The sequence below is a fragment of the Argentina silus genome, assembly GCF_951799395.1.
Source record: "Argentina silus genome assembly, chromosome: 1".
NCBI classification, from domain to species: Eukaryota; Metazoa; Chordata; class Actinopteri; order Argentiniformes; family Argentinidae; genus Argentina; species Argentina silus.
In genome coordinates this window covers 18,302,892-18,321,358 of record NC_139655.1, presented here as the reverse complement: position 1 = coordinate 18,321,358, position 18,467 = coordinate 18,302,892, and the positions used below count along the sequence as shown (strand labels likewise).

At 43.3% G+C, this 18,467-nt stretch overlaps 1 protein-coding gene across 6 annotated transcripts in view; it reads left to right on the top strand.

Moving 5' to 3' along the window:
• Nucleotides 1–18,467, top strand: part of nrxn2b (neurexin 2b) — a gene marked incomplete at its 5' end in the record, with an annotated part of 459,423 nt that overhangs the window by 217,385 nt on the left and 223,571 nt on the right. For all 6 annotated transcript variants that reach the window (XM_083665752.1, XM_083665751.1, XM_083665749.1 and 3 more), the window contains 2 exons: nucleotides 7,437–7,610; nucleotides 10,618–10,737. In XM_083665752.1, coding sequence (XP_083521878.1) covers nucleotides 7,437–7,610; nucleotides 10,618–10,737 — 294 coding nt within the window. The remainder of the gene's footprint in view (nucleotides 1–7,436; nucleotides 7,611–10,617; nucleotides 10,738–18,467) is intronic.

Sequence of the window (18,467 nt, the reverse complement as noted above, 5' to 3'; positions counted from 1 at the left end):
AGACAGGAAACCCTTACAGATTGAGGTCAAATGACAAAGAGAGAGGAACACTTTGATGGCCATAGACCTGGACCAAATGTGACAGTACAATTCTGTATCAAATATAATTTAATAATAAAACATTAATTCCAAATAAAATCATAGCAAACCAGGGGATGCCCTATGCTACACTCAAATAATCAATAATAACCAATAATCATAATTTTTCAGTCAGAGGGAATTAACCAGTGCTTGGTCGGGAGTTTGTTGTTGATTGGTTGGAGTCATGATTGGCCTCGTCCCTGAGGTAGGCACGTTGTGTCAGTGACGCCACATCTCCTAGTTGATGTCTTTAAACAGCTGTGGCCATGCGCTGCCCATGCCTCCGCTGGCCGCAAATTGGCTCACCATCGATCAGGCGGGCCTCAGCGTAATGGCTATCGACCACATCCCCAGAGGAGGGAGATAGATGGTGCTGGTGTGCGTGCGTGCGTGCGTGCGTGCGTGCGTGCGTGCGTGCGTGCGTGCATGCATGTGTGCGTGTACTCCAGCATTTTGTGATTAGCCACATTGAATAGTATAGCAATGTTGTACCATTTGTTGTACCAATGACTTGCTTCAAGCATTAGAATACAATGTCCCTCAGCTCTGACCGTAGTCACACCATCCCTGACAGACACATCTGTCATTCAAGCAATAGAGTCACCATTGTGTGTGTTCAGCCTGCTATGCTCCACACATGTCCTTGTGTCCAAGCTTCCATTATTATATGGCACTTCCATTATTCTGTGGAGAGGAAATGTCATTTCTACAATGCCAGGTCTATTCCATTATGCGAGACGAATAGAGGAAGATTAGTCCCCCTCCTCCCCCACAGAGCTGGTAATTGATTGTGAGTTGTGGACCAATCACTTGGTAAATCCCCTATGGAGGATCACACTGTGGTAGAGAAGTACATTTTTACCTTACAGTTCTTCCCAGAGGCAGGCCAGCCTCACATGAACTCATCTGACACACACACACACATGCACGCACACACACGCGCGCATACACACACACACGCACACGCACACGCACACGCACACGCACACACACACACACACACACACACACACACACACACACACACACACACTTCATTTAGTTGCTCTTTTTTAAAACAGCTTTAGTTTCCACCTGGTATGACTTACATTGTGACAATGATTGGGAGGAGATTAGATTTAATGAAAATTTGGTGTAGCAGGGCTTGCGTGTTTTTGCGTTATAATCTAAAATAAACTGCATGGAGCATAACTCGATTAAAACATTTGTGTCAACTTTTCCCTCCTCATAGTACACTTTTCCCCAAGGGTTAGAGATACGAGTGTATTAAGATGAAAATAGAAGCAGGACAGAGAGGAAGAAAATATTCATCATCATCATCCTCATCTTCATCATTATCATTATCCTCATCATTCTCATCATCCTCTTAGTCATCTTACTCTGGCTGTTCTTGCCTATGCCTCCCTTTCCCTTTCTGTCCTCTATTCTGTCTCTCCCTCCCACTCTCTTGCTCTCTGTCAATCCTCTTGAATAACTGATAGGAGAAGCCACTTGAGTGCTCAGACTGAGCAGCGTGTTTTTCCTTTTTTTCACTGACCTGCCATCCGGTACAATTTACTATGGCATTACTCAGAGCTGTGGCCATTTTCCCTCCATCCCCCACCTCCTCTCATCACCTGCTGACTGCTATGCTTTTCACTAGAGGAAGAGGGAAGGCATTTTGTGTGTGTGTGTGTGTGTGTGTGTGTGTGTGTGTGTGTGTGTGTGTGTATGTGTGTGTGTGTGTCTGTGTGTGTGTGTGTGTGTGTGTGTGTGTGTGTGTGTGTGTGTGTGTGTGTGTGTGTAAGCAGGTAAACAAAAATAAAGACCTCAAATCAATGGTGTCCATTCAGGGACATGGGCTGGTAAGCGGCTGTGTGCTAAGATTTAAAGTACATAACAGCTTTTTATATTCTATTTGTTGCACTGTGCTTTGCCGCTTCATCCTCCAATGGAGTAAGTAGTGACTAAAAAAAGCTAATACTGTAAGTTTTTAGCTAGCTATTAACTTGAGCAATAGATTTTGTTAATTTTTTTTGTAAATGGTGGCCATTTCCTTTGTTTTTGGTTTGAGTGGGAGTGTTTGACCACAGCACATGAGCCAGTTGAATGCTATATAACTGCTATACTGCTGAATACTATTGCCCAGTGAGGCGAGGAGATGGGAGGGCAGATGATTTAGGAGACAACAACAGTGGCCAAGTCCCCCATCAGTCATAAATCCCCAGTGCCCGATTGGCTGGGCTCTTCCCTCTGACAGGGCTGCCCAGTAAAAATGTCCCCCTGACGGACGGCCGTTGTCGGGAAACACACTTGTGTTTTAACAGGCGCGTGTCTCCCTCTCCATCATTGCACTGACATCCTCTTAGAGAGAGAGAGAGAGAGAGAGAGAGAGAGAGAGAAATAAAGAGTGAGATTTCGAGAGAAAAGCAGAACATGAAAGTGTGTCATGACACCTGTCTGCTTCACTCTATACAATCTTTGAGTGTCACAATTAGACTTCCATTCAGAGCTGTGAAATGTCCAGCCATTAGAGTGGACAAACATCTTTCTATGTATGCGTGTGTTTGTGTGTGTGTGTGTGTGTGTGTGTGTGTGTGTGTGTGTGTGTGTGTGTGTGTGTGTGTGTGTTTAACTTGTGGTGTGTGGTTGTGCACACACAAAGGGCAGCAGACAAACTCACACCGGCCCATTTATTACAGGTTGGGGGACAGGGGAAATGGATAAACTATAAATCAAGTCTTTTAGGGCTCTCTCGGGAGCCCGCCTACTCTAGGTGCCACTGGGAGCCTATTGCGTTACCCGGCGGTTTCGTTGTCGGCGATGTAACCTCTGGCTCTCAGTAAGCCTCCATTCCCCCTCGAGTCGAGTTTTACTGAGGCTTTTGTTGTCTCTCCCTGTCGTGGCACGCAATCGCCCTTGATGGTTGCCAGCTGTGCCTGGGCCGGTGCGCTCTGATTGACGTTCCCCCAGAGGAGCCAACGCCGTGGCAAATAGTGGTTCTCTACCACTACTCTAAGAGGCACATGTCTGAGCCACACACTGCTATTGGGAACTGGCCTGTTGTAGATGTATTGTGATGAAACCCCCGCTGACTATCAACAGGTGTAGCATGAGAGAGAGAGAGTGGCGGTGACACACCCGATTCAGCTCATGAAGGTTTTGCAGATCAGTTGACTAGTTGAATCAGGTACGATGGCGCCAGGCAGGGTCAGACGCCTGGACACACCGTGGCCCTCCAGGACTAGTGAGGATCCCTGGTGTAGACTGGTTAGGCATTAGACTGGAGTGGGGCTAGGATTCTATGTGTTGCAAGTGAGTTTTCGAAGGCTTGTGTGTGTGTGCGCGTGGATGTATGTGTGCGTGCGTGCATTTGGGTATGTGCGCATTTGTGTTTGTGCGTGCATGTGTGTGTACACCGTACAATGGAGGAAGGATGCCCAGAGTTGCTATGCTGCCACAGAACCACAAAACCTATGTATTAGAATATTTCTGACAGATCCAACAATGCAATTTTATTTATTTATTTTTCTTTTCAACTCACAATAGACCCGCACACACCTGGCACCTGAACATAGACCAGCATTATAAGAAATAATTAAAGAAACTTCATTACATTCAGACTCTGTTATGCACAATTTCAATAGAAATGGCCCCTTGCTAGATTATGCTCCCACATATGAAGTCACAAACATACGGGTGTAACATGCAACAAATAATCCAACTCATTATTTGGTTGCACCAATTAACATTTGAATAGTGACAACATTAATTTCCCTCAATCAGTTTGTTTGCCTTCTCAGCAGATCAGTGTAATTTGCAATCACAGATGAATTGCTTGTTCATAGCGTGTTCCCATTGACATCGCCCAGCCTTGGCCTTATACCTCACAGTTACTGCCAGCCTTTCATCCGGCTAGTCACTGTGTGTGCGCATGCGTGTGTGAGTATGTGTGTCTGCAGCATCAACGACCATTCAATTTGTGTCAATTACAGGCCGTTAGCGATTAGCCAGAGAGACAAATAGACTCTCCTTTTCTGAAAAGAGGCTTGTGGGACACAAACAAGGTTGTTCAGGACCCAGAGACAGAGAGATTGGTCTGTAATAGCCCATTTTATGAGAGTTAATTGTTGTTTCTGTGTTAGAGAATGGATTGGAGGCAGAAGGTGGGGTATCGCAGATTTGACAGTTGCCTAAGTCAGACTGCATTTAGAAAATGCAGTAACTCTGAAAAAATGTGGCTTATGATTATCGTAATGTCATATATTTCATAATAGTATAGTGTTAATAGTTTTGATATGAGTTAAAATAAGGCAGTATTGAATGTTCTGATTTAGAAATGGATACAGTTGTGTGGAGTAAGCAAATTATACTGACAGTAGTGAAAGCACTGGTAAGTAGGCTAACATACAGTGGAGTAAGTGTTAAGACCGTATTGTAGAGAAGACACAGGTAATGTTGAGCCTTTTCTCTCAGTGGCTCAAGAGTGTGTGTCCCAGTGGCCCTCTGTCTGCTCAGAGGCAGTGGAGCCCCGACCAGTGGCCCCTGAGAGGTCGTTATGGTAACCATGGCCATGCACAGGAAGCCTCTGTCGTGTCTCAGAGTCTGTAATTGGTCCCCTCTGGTGGACCTCTCTGCCCGGTGAGGTAGCACAGACATTCATCACTGCTACTGCCATGGAAAAGGCCCAAAACACACAGGCCAACTTATTTGACTCACATAGGACACAGCCAGAAAACCAATACATACACTCTCAGAACACAAAACACAGCCCCAAACTCTGACTTAGTGTGTGTGTGTGTGTGTGTGTGTGTGTGTGTGTGTGTGTGTGTGTGTGTCCCCCTCTGTATTGCAAAAAAAGAAAGAACACATATGCTCTAGTAACAAACGTCTTTACTACAACTAACATATTTCCCCATATTCTAGTCAACAGAATGTGTAACAGTCAACCCATTGAAGCTCAAATATGTTGAACTTATATAAAACTGCATTGGTTGCACTTTTTGGAGGAACTCCAGCTGTATAAATTAATATTTGCAGAGTGATTCTTCTTTTTTGTAATTTCAGGGCATCATTCAGTTATACAGCTAATGAATTCATGGTATTGATTACAGTGCCTCAGGGCCTTGACTGAGATATATGATGTCAAGTACACATTAGATTTAGAAAGGGGACTGCAAACCATCATTTACTTCCTCAATTACTCCACACAGCTCTGACCTACTGAGCTTATTGCATCTCCCAGAGGGCCAGAGTTTTAATGCCAGGGTACTTTCAATGAAAATCCTGTTCCCCTGAGTTTTACCTCTCTTTATATTTTTATATCCAGAAAAGCAGTTTCCTTTTCATGTCAATGGGACTTGAATGACTTAATGATTTACTGGATACAGCTTACAATTTAAAACAGAATTAACAAAATGCCAGGTATTTAAAGTGGTTTATTAGTATTCACCTACATCAAAGACTCCTTTGTTTTTTGTACCATTTAGTTTGGAATCCTTAGCAAAACTCTCTAGAACAGAAGAGTACACATTTTAGGAAGTAATTTGGATAAGAAGTAGATTAATTTAAAATTGTATAACATTGTGTGCAAAAAATACCATCTCCTATGTTCATTCATACTATAGGCCAATTCAGTAAACTTTTTCTAGCTCATAATTCAACAACTCTCTTCCCTGAAGAGACCATGTTCTGTGCATGAGAGGTTCCTAACAGGAATATGGACAATATACATAGATCCCTCTCTGCCCCAAACATCAATCCCAATGCTAGGGACTGTAGAATGTGCAATCTTCTTCCAGTCACCTCAACCCTCTCTCATGAATAATTTTAGGGCACGCACACACACACACACACACACACACACACACACACACACACACACACACACACACACACACACACACACACACACACACACTATAGGACTCTGTCTCATAATGATGAGCTTTTTGTTGGAGGGGAAGTGGATCCCTAGAGTATACCTCACAACACTTACATCTGGTTCTAAATGTCACTTTTCTGTTCCACTACATTATGATTACCTGTGTTAACCTGCATCAACAGCTGTTATGCTATGACAGTCCTGTCCCCTCCAATCAAACATGCCGGTATGTCATCTCATTCCTCTCAAGTCTCACTGGGTGGTCACTCACTAGACAACAGGGAAAAAGAGAGGCTCGAGGTCTCATGGTGGTCATACTATCTAAATGTGTTCCCTCTCTCTAAAGTAGCTTTATCTCATTCATACACATGTTGTTAAAGAGTGTGTTAGCCCCAGTCTTTGCCCCAGTCTCTGTACAATTGATCCAGAATCTCTGGTTGGAATTAACCAGCTTTACTACAGGAAACGTCCCCAAACTCCTCAAAGCTTAATTAATTACAACTGATGAAATTCAATTATTTCCCAATCCTTTTCCTTTCTTTGAGTGTTTAATTCTTTCTCCTGTTTTTTTTATTCTGTTTATGACATTTTATTTTATTTCTTTGTATTGGGGGTAAGATTAAAAAGAGAGAAAAATGTAAATAATATTTACAGTGTGTTTCACATGCAGACTCACAAGAGTGATGATGAACAACATGTGTAAGGTTTTGTGTTGGATGAGCGGACCCAGGTGGGGGGCATATAAAGAGGCAGACGAAAGGCAGCGATACAAAAATAAAAGGCTCTGGCGCGAAAAGAACACACAGGGATGAGTCTTATTATCTGTAGGGAATCGTTGAGACAAAACTGCCCCCACTGCCACGTCTGAGGCGTCCATCTCCACCACAAAGGCAGAGAAAGGTCAGGGGGCACCAGGACAGGTGCTGAGGTGAAGCGTTAGCTCAGGTGAAGGTGAAGCGTTAGCTCAGTGAATGAGTCCTCCGCCTGGAGGCCAGGAGAAGGGAAGAGGGCTCTTCTGGGGAGTGGCTAGAGTACTAAAATTCCTGCTTCACCGAAGAGGGTTGGGGCCAGTCCAGCACCGCACAGACCTTGGCGGGTCCACCTGGAGATGTCCCTGGGTCACCCATGGGTGGCCGGAGAGAGACACCTAGGGCTCACACTGGCCCATCCGTAACAAACATGACACGAATGGCATCTCATTACCTTTTACCCTGCAGGTGTGACAAGCATAGCACTGCATATTAAAGCTCAATACTGAAAAACATCAGTTGCACTACTGTACATATTTACAAATGTAGAAATTACATAGTTTATTTATTTAAAGCATCAGAAAGTACTATTGTCAACACAAAATGAGTTAATAAATACAAGATAAATATCAGTACCATAGAACAGTACCATGACAGTACCATAGAATAAAGTGCCATCAAAACTTTAAAACATTTCTCTAATGGTTCTAATGATGAAGGATGATTTTTCCTGTTTTCTCCAGGGGAGCTGTACATCGGTGGCGTGGGGAAGAGCATGTACAATAGTCTGCCCAAGCTAATAGCGTCCCGGGACGGGTACCAGGGCTGCCTGGCCTCTGTGGACTTGAATGGAAGACTGCCAGACCTGATCGCAGATGCCCTCCACAGGGTGGGCCAGGTGGAGCGAGGCTGTGACGGTGGGTATCACACACGCATGCACACATGCACCCACGCACGCACGCTCACATGCACACACACACACACACACACACACACACACACACACATACACACACACACACACGCACACTTTTAAATCCTTTAATCAAGGCCAGCAGAGCCTAATCCGATTCAAACTCACACCTTTATTTCTTAGGAGTAACTGAAGTTGGATACCTACAGTAATTTACTGGTCTCTTCTGAGGCAGTAATTCCCTGATATACAGTTCGAACCCACCCTCAGCCTCAGTGCTCCAGGCACTCTTTACAGTCTCAGCGCCTCTCCACTGTATATCCACTCTATTGCACCATAAAACCTACGGGAGGTATCTTTCCCTCTCTAACGTTATTGTCAGTAGCTAATCTCCACAAGACACACACACACACACACACACACACACACACACACACACACACATGCCCACCCACGCACACACACACACACACACACAATCACACACACAGACACCACAGCGCTCCAGGTTGAGAGTCATCAATCTCACATTTGGAGACCCAGCCTTTTTGGCCAGAGTGGGTACAGGTGACGTCACCGGTTGGCATCTCTGGCAGGTAGTTAATTGTGTTTATGACACCTGCAGGCTGTGGCTACAGTGTTTCACAGTGTCTGTGTTGGAGCATCGGAGAGCAAAGCTCTTGATTTCCCAGAGGTCCAAGGCAGCACGGTAGCTCCGTGGCACCGCTAATGTGCGCCGCCACTGCCAGTCAGCCTTGTTACCTGCCCACAGCCGCACACCACAATTATTTCACTTTTAACACAGATCAAAACTGCATTAAACTATTATACCGAATCCCCAGAACACTTACATTGATGATAATAGGGGTTTATGATTAGCTAAGTAGCATTAGCCACCCTTAATAGACCATTTTTCATTGACATGAATGCTAGATTTACGCAAATGTCGGAGTTAGGCGCACGGATTAGGATTTCACCCATTGTGAGCATCCACCACTGGCCGGGCACACAGACACTTGCATCAGACCTGGGTCAAACACATATCAAATATTGCAACATTTGGGTGTGCTTGATTTTGTTTGGAGAACAAAGTCATTCAAGCGGGCCTCAAGTATTTGAAAGTATTTATGTCTTTGATGCAGGTCCTATAGAAAATGCAGCATTTGTTTTTATACTGTACAATATATTGACAGGGTTCAAAGACAATATAGCATGCTCCGCTACAGCAGAAGGCAGCTCTTCTGTCCGGAGCAGACTTTTTTGTCATTGCTGGCAATAACCCAGAGGTCAGAAGTGACTGCTCGGCTCTTCCCTGGACCTCCAGCAAGCAGCAGCAGGCAGTGGGGTCCCTATTCTTAGCTAAAAGACTGTTCACTCTGTTTCACTGCTGACTCACTGTTGCAATTTGGGATGCAGTCAGAGGAAGGAGAAGGGGATGAGGAAGGGTGGAGGGAAGGAGGGAGAGAGGGAGTGGAGGGAGTGGAGGGTTGCCTCTCTCTCTCTCTCTCTCTCTCTCTCTCTCTCTCTCTCTCTCGCTCTCTCTCTTTCTCCAGCTGTTAGTCTCAGGTACAGGTGTCAAAGTGAGGGGTTAAAATGTATGTTGAGGCGGGTTATAAAAGGATATTAGCAATAGCAGCTAGCACTATGTTATTGTTCTTCCTCCTTTAACACACTGCTACAGATGTACCAGATGGGGTTGTAAATGCTCCAACTAGAACCCAAAACAACTCAAATGTTTACAACTTTAGGTACTGACTGGTCGATAGCAGCGTCAAGTGTAACACAGCAATAATATTGTGATTGACTTAATAATGGCAATATGTTTAATGAGTAGCTCAAGGGATATTTTATTAACCGCTGATTGATGAGGTAATCAACATAGTGGGCTGTTTAAAACAAATGAATAATAAAATGTAGACATCCAATTTAAGAGCCAATTTTAGTACAATATTGAAGGAATGTTAGCGCACTTATGAATTTGTCACATTTTGGTTGTAATTGGTCTGCTTATGAACAGCACTACAAAATGTTTGTTTATCTGTTGAAACAAATGATGCCCTTGAACTACTGTCTTTGTAAGAGTTTGGGACTAATTGAGTCTCTAATTACAATATGTGTTATCTGTCACATTTATTCTGGCCTCAGAATCTTTTTATTTTTTACATTTTTAAATTAAAACAAATATTTTTAATACCCCAACAATAGGCGAATCAAGAAATAACATTTATTTCACTTGTAATCAAAAATAAACGCATGAATCCATATACATTCATGAGACTCCACCGCGTATTTCAAGGTGAAAATATGAAAAGACTGTTGCCCACATGACAATTAGCCACCTGTGGTGCTCCGTGGGTCAACACTAATCTAGAGCATCAGAAGGTAATATGAGTTAATAAATGAGTCACTATTGTTGTAAATACAACCCAGAAAATATTTTAATTCAGTTATCAGAGTAAGTGCTAAGAATTCCACAGAGAAATTACAATGGTGGATTTTTCTAATTGACAATTTAAATGTCTTCAGCCATCCATGCCAATATGAGAAAAAGCCCCCGTACTCATTCACCTAAATTAAACCCCAAGCCCACCCTTGTAATTTCCAATTCAAATATACAGACTCCATGATTATAGATGGTTTCAACCTTGAATTAATGTCAAATTCAATCTGAAAATCTTGATCAAATCAGCTTTGGCTGAAGGAACAGGTATATTATGGATGTGATTACAGCTATGTCAGAATGTGTACAGAGTGAAACAATACAATGCAATACATTAACTGTATGTCCCCTTTAATGGAAACATACAGTAGGTGAGGTGAGGATAGCAGCATGTATATGGAACATGTGTAACAACACTCTGCACTGGACACACTCAAAGCAGAACTCCAGTACACATAACGCACATGAACGACTCTAAATCATACCAACACAGTGGAATATGACACAATCCACACACTCCACACTGTGGCATGTATAACCTGTTCTCTGTCTGTACCCTTTGTCTCCTTAGGACCTAGCACCACCTGTACGGAGGACTCCTGCTACAATCAGGGTGTGTGTCTCCAGCAATGGGAGGGCTTCTCCTGCGACTGCAGCATGACGTCCTATGGTGGCTCCTTCTGTAGCGATCGTGAGTACTTCCTCTTCCTCTCTTGCTATGCTGTGTTGTGAAGGGATAGGGTGCTGTGGTTGGATTGCAGATACAGATTATTTCTAGTCATAGGTGGCTTATGTTGTGTCTTTGTAGTGGCATTAAGGTTTTTAGTGATTGCTCTCTAGCGCCTCCCTATGGAGCACCTTTTCCTCACAGCTACAGCGACAGTATAGTATTGGCTTCACAAACGTTTTTTTTTCTTTTTTTCTCATACTCAGAAGCTACTAAAAATCAATTACTAATTGAAATGTAAGTTAATTAATAGCAAAAAAAAAACATAATGTCGGCAACACAAAACTGACAAAAAAACCTGGACAGTTCCTAATTGGGCAGTCTTGGTGCATGAGACGGCTTCAGATGTATGATTCAAGGCTCAGCATTAAAGGGATTCTTTAAGCACAGTGAGGGAGCAGTGTACTGCTGTGAGGAGAAGTGCTGCTTCAGCCTCATCTCCTCTCCACCCGTGCTGATGCCCTGCGGGTGGCCCCAGGCCCAGCCAGCCTCGAGTGGACTGGTGGTAGGGAAGCGCGAGGTCCTAGACAGCAGATGCTTAGTACAGATGGAGGTAGGTGCTGGATCATAGACAGGAGATACGTTGTCACTGTCCTGTTGGAGTGATAGGAGATATTGTTCATGGAGTGCAAGGTTGAGGTGGCCTACATAGGCTACATTTCCCTTGGTACTGTATATTGAATGGAGTAACATGTCCCTATCAGTTGTCAGGATGATGTTGGATGTTGGAAGGTTTAGTGTGTGTATATGTAAATATACAAGTATACATTTGGAGTGAGTTAGTATTCAGTCTATCGCCCCCACAGGCTAGATTTAATGGCAGATGGAGAGGGCTTCCTATCAGCCCATATCTCCGCTGTGATAACTTCAGGAGTGGAATTAGCTCAGGGAGTTTGTGTTATTGTTGTTATCATAATCAACAGGGTTAGTGTGTGAGACTCTGATGTGGTCTGACAGTAAGACACTGATTAGAAAGACACTGGCTCCGTCCTTTCGCTCCAGGAAGACACAGATGAAGAGAGAGGATGATAACAGCTTCCTCAGAATGACAGCCATGTTGAGATTAACGCAGAAAGATCCCTCATTTCTTGAATGGGGGGGGGTGAGGAGGGGCACGCCGATGCCTCGCACTCATGATGCCTCTTTCTTCTGGCTTGGCTGCCTGTAGGGGTATTATTGAGTTAGATTTTTTAAAGATGGCAGTGTGTGGCGTCTTGCCAGGAAATGGCTTCGCACTCGCTCTGTGTGTGTGTGTGTGTGTGTGTGTGTGTGTGTGTGTGTGTGTGTGTGTGTGTGTGTGTGTGTGTGTGTGTGCGTGCGTGTGCATGTGTGTTTGTGTGTGTGTGTGTATTGTTGGCATCATGGGCTGGAGAGAGAGGTCCCCCAGCAGCCATCTCAAGGTTTTAAGCAAAGCTCAACTATCTCACAGAGACAAAACTCGCCAATCTAATGGCCCTGACAGTTACCCCAACAAAAATGTTATGAGTCTAATTCCAAGTCCAAGACAAATATCTCCATTAAGATTAACACCTCTATGAGTCTAGAGCTGGGATGGGCAAACCAGTGACTGAGGATTTACACAGAGAGTAATTTAGTTCTGATTAAACCAGTTGTAGTGATTTACTGTCTAATGAAAGCTTTCCATCAATCAATCAACCAACCAATCAATGAATCAATAAATCTGTCTGCTGAGACACAGGACACACCATGTGACTGTAATAGTAAAAATAATAATAAGCTTTTATTTATATTCATACATTTTTTCTTTTTTTCTTTTATTATTATTTAACCTTTATTTCACCAGGGGGACCCATTGAGACCAAAGTCTCATTTTCAATGGTGCCCTGGTTACAAAGCAGTTTTGAAACAATACAAAAACATCACACATCAAGACAAATTCAACACAAAAACATCATACATTCACACATTAAAACTGATAAACATTATGGCAGCATCCTTTAAAAACATGCACAGACTTCGACCTCAACTTCACTTATCATGTTTTTGAAGTTGCCCAAAGAGACTAAGGCATCCAATTTGATGGTCTCTTTACACTCATTCCAAGCTCGAGGGGCACAGTAACTAAAAGCAGTTTTTCCCAGCTCAGTTCTGACTCGAGGGACCTCAAGAACTAACCTGAGATCCTGTTTGGTGATGACTAGAACGCCATGTGATGAGGGATGCCAGGTAGCTAGGTAGCTTTTGTAAGATTGCTCTATAAACATACAGGCCATTTTGCGCCAATGCTGCGTTCTCCTAGCGGCCAGGGATGGCCAGCCCACTGCCTGATAAAGATTACAAAGATGCGTTCTAAAATGATCACCAGTAATAAAACAAAGTGCTGAATGATAAACAGTGTCAAGCTGTTTCAAGGTGGTAGAGGCAGCGTGCATATAGATAATGTCGCCATAGTCAAGTACTGACAGGGAAGTAGACTGTACTAAAAGCTTCCTGTCATCATGCGAAAAACAAGATTTATTTCTATAAAATAACCCATAAGAATGCAGCTCAAAGTGCTGTACAATACTGCGCAAAATAAAGAAAAAGGAACAGTGACTGTGACTGTTTCTATTAGACAAGCTTTTGATATTGTGGAATATTTATAGACATAAATTGGCACAATAAATTTAGTTTCAAATCATATTCTGATAAATTGTCTATTGTATTTTATTTTAAAAGCTTTCTGTAATAAGTGTCTGGCTCAATTAGCATATGGTTGCTCTTAGCCAGATATGGAAGAACATTTGGTAGAGTATGATTGGCTGCTGGCTAGGTCCCATCTCTCCCCTCACTATGCTCCTGTGTTGACTTGTGATTATGATTTGCATGATCTTCTGTGTACTGTTGTTGTGTTCTTGTGTTCCTTCCTTTCTCACAGTGGTCGTCTTCATTCTAAAAAGCCGAAGAGTCTTCCTTTCTGCCATTGTTGAGAAGAGGCACATACCTTACCTTACTTGGCCTTCCTCCTCTCAATGAGTTTATATTCTACTGTACTTCTTGTTCTACTTCATGCTCCCTTACTTGAATATACATCCAAACTTGTTGGAAGAAGCTTATTTGAAGACTTGCCTTTGTGACTTTCTTGGCTTAGTCAATGTCATTTTCTCAACCACACTGAGTGTACAATTTCTCAAGCTATTTGTTTCTTCAAACGTCTCTACAAATCCAAGGTAGGACCACATTGGTGCACTGGCGTTTTCCGACTCTGGCCTTACATTACTTACAATTCTGAAGCAAAAACAAAATACACATACTGTACATGTACTGTAAGACATTTGAATCAGCATTTGGTTTACAATGGATATAATAGACTACACTCACAACTGTGCCCTAGTGCTACGCCATCTCTTATTGGAGTCTATGTGTCCTTGAGTTACTTGCTCTTAGCCAATAATTTGAAAAGAAAAATAAGCTTTATGTCTGTTTTCTTTTATCTGCTCTTCAAAAGAAAAAATAATAGATGTTGAACCTGTCGATAGTACTCAGGGCATCGAAGGTTTCTAAATGCTAAATACATACTGAATCACACACACACACACACACACACAGATCCAGTTGGCATCTCTCTGTGTCACCCCTGTCACCCCTTTTGTCTCACCTAAGAGAACAGAGCTGCTTCATCAAAGTCTTGAAATGTATCTGATGACATGCAGAATACATGCACCGACACAAATCATTGCACCCTTGATCCCACACACATGCAGATTAACTCAAAGGTAAATTAGTATGCACACAATCATCCACAAAGCTTCACATGCATACACTCACACGCACCCCCCCCCCCCCCCCACACACACACACACACATGCAAGCATGCACGCACCCACGCACCCACGCATACACACACACATACAGTACACACACCCACACACACACACACGCACATGCACCCACACACGCACCCACGCATACACACACACACACACACACACATACAGTACACACACACACACACACACACACACACACACACACACACACACACACACACACATTCCCCTTCACCCCCAAATATGAAAATCAATTTCATTTCCATCAAAGAAGAATAAAGAATTAAAACAGGATGATTGCAACCATTTTTACGGTGGCTGGAATCTTGAATTAACATAATTATTCTCCCTGGGCTGCTCTGGGTGCTCTTTGTGGCGGTCCAGGCCCCCTTGTTGGCTGTAAAGCAAAAGCAGAGAGGGCCCTTTAACTACGGGAGCCACAGGGTATGTGTGACAAGCTCTATCACCACGGCCAGATGGCTGCAGAGGAGATAAACCTCACTCTCATGAAAGGGTCGGCATGCATGCACGCACGCACGCACGCACGCACGCACACACACACACACACATGCACACACACGCACACAAACAAACACTATGATAGAGTCAGATTTTTTACCATTTGTCTTAGAATGTCTATTTAGGACTGGAAAGACAGCTTCCTAAATGACCTTTCACATTTCACGAGTGCACAAAGGATGTAGTATTTACAACATAATACATGTTTGAAAGTAATAATTCTAATGACAAACCCTTAAAAATACCACAAAACCCCACATCTAGACAACAAAAACATGTAACCCCAATATTACGATCAACATCATCATCTTAATTGCATGATAAACACATGGTTCAGCTAGCGGCATTATTAGTGTGGGCATGTGTCAGAATCCATCCTTAGGTACTATACGTCTCTTTGAAGGTTTCCACATCTTTGTTCCCCGAGGGACATAATGAGATGTGACAGGTTGAGGTGCTGTGCTCTAAATGGGATGTCTCCAGGTTATCTTTCATATAAGATCTGTTGTTGAGGGTTCAGCCCTCCAGCAGCACTGCTTCTACACTTATATCACACACGAGCCCCTGCCACTTTCAGCATTAACCCTTCTCCACGCTAACTACAGCCTGGGCTTCTCTACTCTGATGAAATATACATTAACCCTTCTCCACGCTAACTACAGCCTGGGCTTCTCTACTCTGATGAAATATACTCTTTTCAGTATATATGGTCCCAGATGGAAAATATATGTACTTACTGCAATGTACGTTGCTTTGGATAAAAGCATCAGCTAAATGGCATATATATATTGTATATATGTTGTTTTGCATGTATATATATATATATATATATAATATTATTATTCTCTGAACAACTCTAGTACAGCAGTGAAGGATGTTCAGGCAATTTAACTGTTAACTGTTGGAAACTACCGATTGTTTTTCAATTGTATCAATTGTAATTCAATCACTACAAAATCAAGCACTGACAAAGCATGAATTATCAGAGCACAGTATAGACTACAGCAACCCCACATAGATCCTATGTTGGCCCTACGGTTTAGACATGGCCATGTTTGTCTACCACACTAAATCACATAGGACTGGATACCATACTGTATTGTTTAATAATAACACATGTCCGTCCTCATGAAGTGACCAAAGAGAGGAGTAGTCTGGAGTCCATAGAGAGGATTTGATTGACAGGTAGCCAGTGGTGATTGCCTTGGCGGGAAGTGGCATCCGAACAAACCATCAGCGGTATGAGATGCCTGTTCGCTGCTTGTCCATTTGTTGAATTGTTTTTTAAAACTGTGCCTGTGTGTTGTTGCTGTTGCCACTCTATCTAAAAGTTGGCTAGCATGACAAGAAGTAATCCAAAAGAGTCATTTAGAGGCCCATCCTAGCAGATATGCTCCCAGTTTGCGGAGAGGTATTGTATGTAGGTTGCAGGCGACCCTTGTGTCTGCACGCTCAGTTTGACGTTCAGTTCTGGACGACTGACATCTCTGTTGGATGAGAGTGTGGGAAGAGGTGATACAATGGGGGTTATGCGTATACATAATACTGTATCCAAAGGTGTGAATCAATATACCATGCTCACTTACTGCTCTTCCACTACATTGGTGCTGTTTTATTTATGATGTATTTGCCATGGTGTTCAGATGGCGTAGCATTTGTTTGGAGTGGCAAGTCTGTCCTCTTTAGTGTCTGTTGTGGGGATTATTTTGTTTTTCATCTGCTGATGTATTTGTGGAATTGTTTTTCTGCCCTCAATCCTTAGGGATAGTATCAGTAGAGCTCAGTAGAGTCTGTGTGTGTGTGTGTGTGTGTGTGTGTGTGTGTGTGTGTGTGTGTGTGTGTGTGTGTCTGTCTGTGTTTGTGTCTGTCTGTGTCTCTGTCTGCATGTGTGTGTGTGTGTGTGTGTGTGTGTGTGTGTGTGTGTGTGTGTGTGTGTGTGTGTGTGTGTGTCTGTGTGTCTGTGTGCTTGTGTGTCTGCGTGTGTTGTTTTGCATGGTATATTGTTCTATTAAAGCTGGTTGCTGGTGCACACTGCTCTCTAGCATACTAAGTAAGTGTGCAGCCTGTCGGTCAGCCATACTGCAGTTTTCAGACAGACTTACGCCCCTTTTTATGAGATGCTCTGGCACTCTTCCTTTTTCCTCACCCTGTTCTATCTACACTACTGTGAACCTCCATGCTCCATGCACAGGCACTTGAGCTGTCTCGTTCCCAGTAAGCTGGTGTAGGGAATATTTTGGAAGAGTACTCTTAATGTACACATGCAGTTGCCCTTCCCAGTATGAGTATAGGGTAAGCACCCATGTGCAGTGGTTAGCCACTCACTGTTTTAACTAGCTCTGCCACTACCACTGATTTTGACTGGGTCTATACCCTAATTATTGAGATACATGTGTTCTGTCTTATTCCTATCCAACAAAACTGGAACATCTCCAAATTGGCCAATCACCTCCTGAGAGGGCTGAGATGTAAAATAGATGAATGGGTGAGGTATTGCCTGTGTGTCTGTGTCATGTGAAAGTGAGCCTTCACGTGATTGGGCTGTGTTGTGTGGAAGGTGGATATGACCTCAATACAGACACAGTCTGCAACACTCTCACCTGCACCAGGAGGAGATGGAGGGTGATACTGTATATTAGTCTTTCTGATGCCCATCTTTCTCTTAAGAAACAAAGCAAACACAGAAGGAATTAGGGGGCAGGGCTATGAGTAACCCTCCAAGCCCCCCATCCAATAAAGGAAATACAACTTTTTTCACCACAGAAGCATAGGGGACCTTACAAGCATGGCTATGCATGTAAGCCATTCCATCCCCCCTCTCACTCTCTCCAGTTCCCCATTCTCTCATCTTGTTGTTGTTGTTTATATCTGCTGCCGCTGCTTGCGTCTTCTCCAAAACGTTCGTTAGACGGGCCCTCCTGAGACACTGCCCGGCCCAAGCAATTAACGAGCGCCTCATTAGGCGAGAAACACAGCGTGAACCTCACCGTGGGTATTTTACAGACCCGTAAATACACCTAAAACATCCCTTTATTGGGGAATCTTCTGAATAATAAAAATAAAAAAGACTGGAGGTGTCACTATTTGCCCATACCCAGGAACTGTGAGGATGAAATGAGAGAAAGAGAGAGAGCAGAAAGAGGAAGGAAGAGAAATTGGGTTTCTGCATGGCAAATTGCATATTGTGGTTCTTAGGGGATACGGTGGTGGAATGACTGGGCAACGTGATGCCAACACTGGGGAGGTGTCTTCTGGGATGATGGCCTGGCATTTGTCCTCCTTTTTGAATGTTTTAAATATAAAGAAAAAGTCTGCCAAATATTCATGTTCAAAACCCATGACAGTTAGACACTAGCAGTCTTCACATTCCTCCTCCTTCTCAGTATGAATGATTTACCTTCTCAT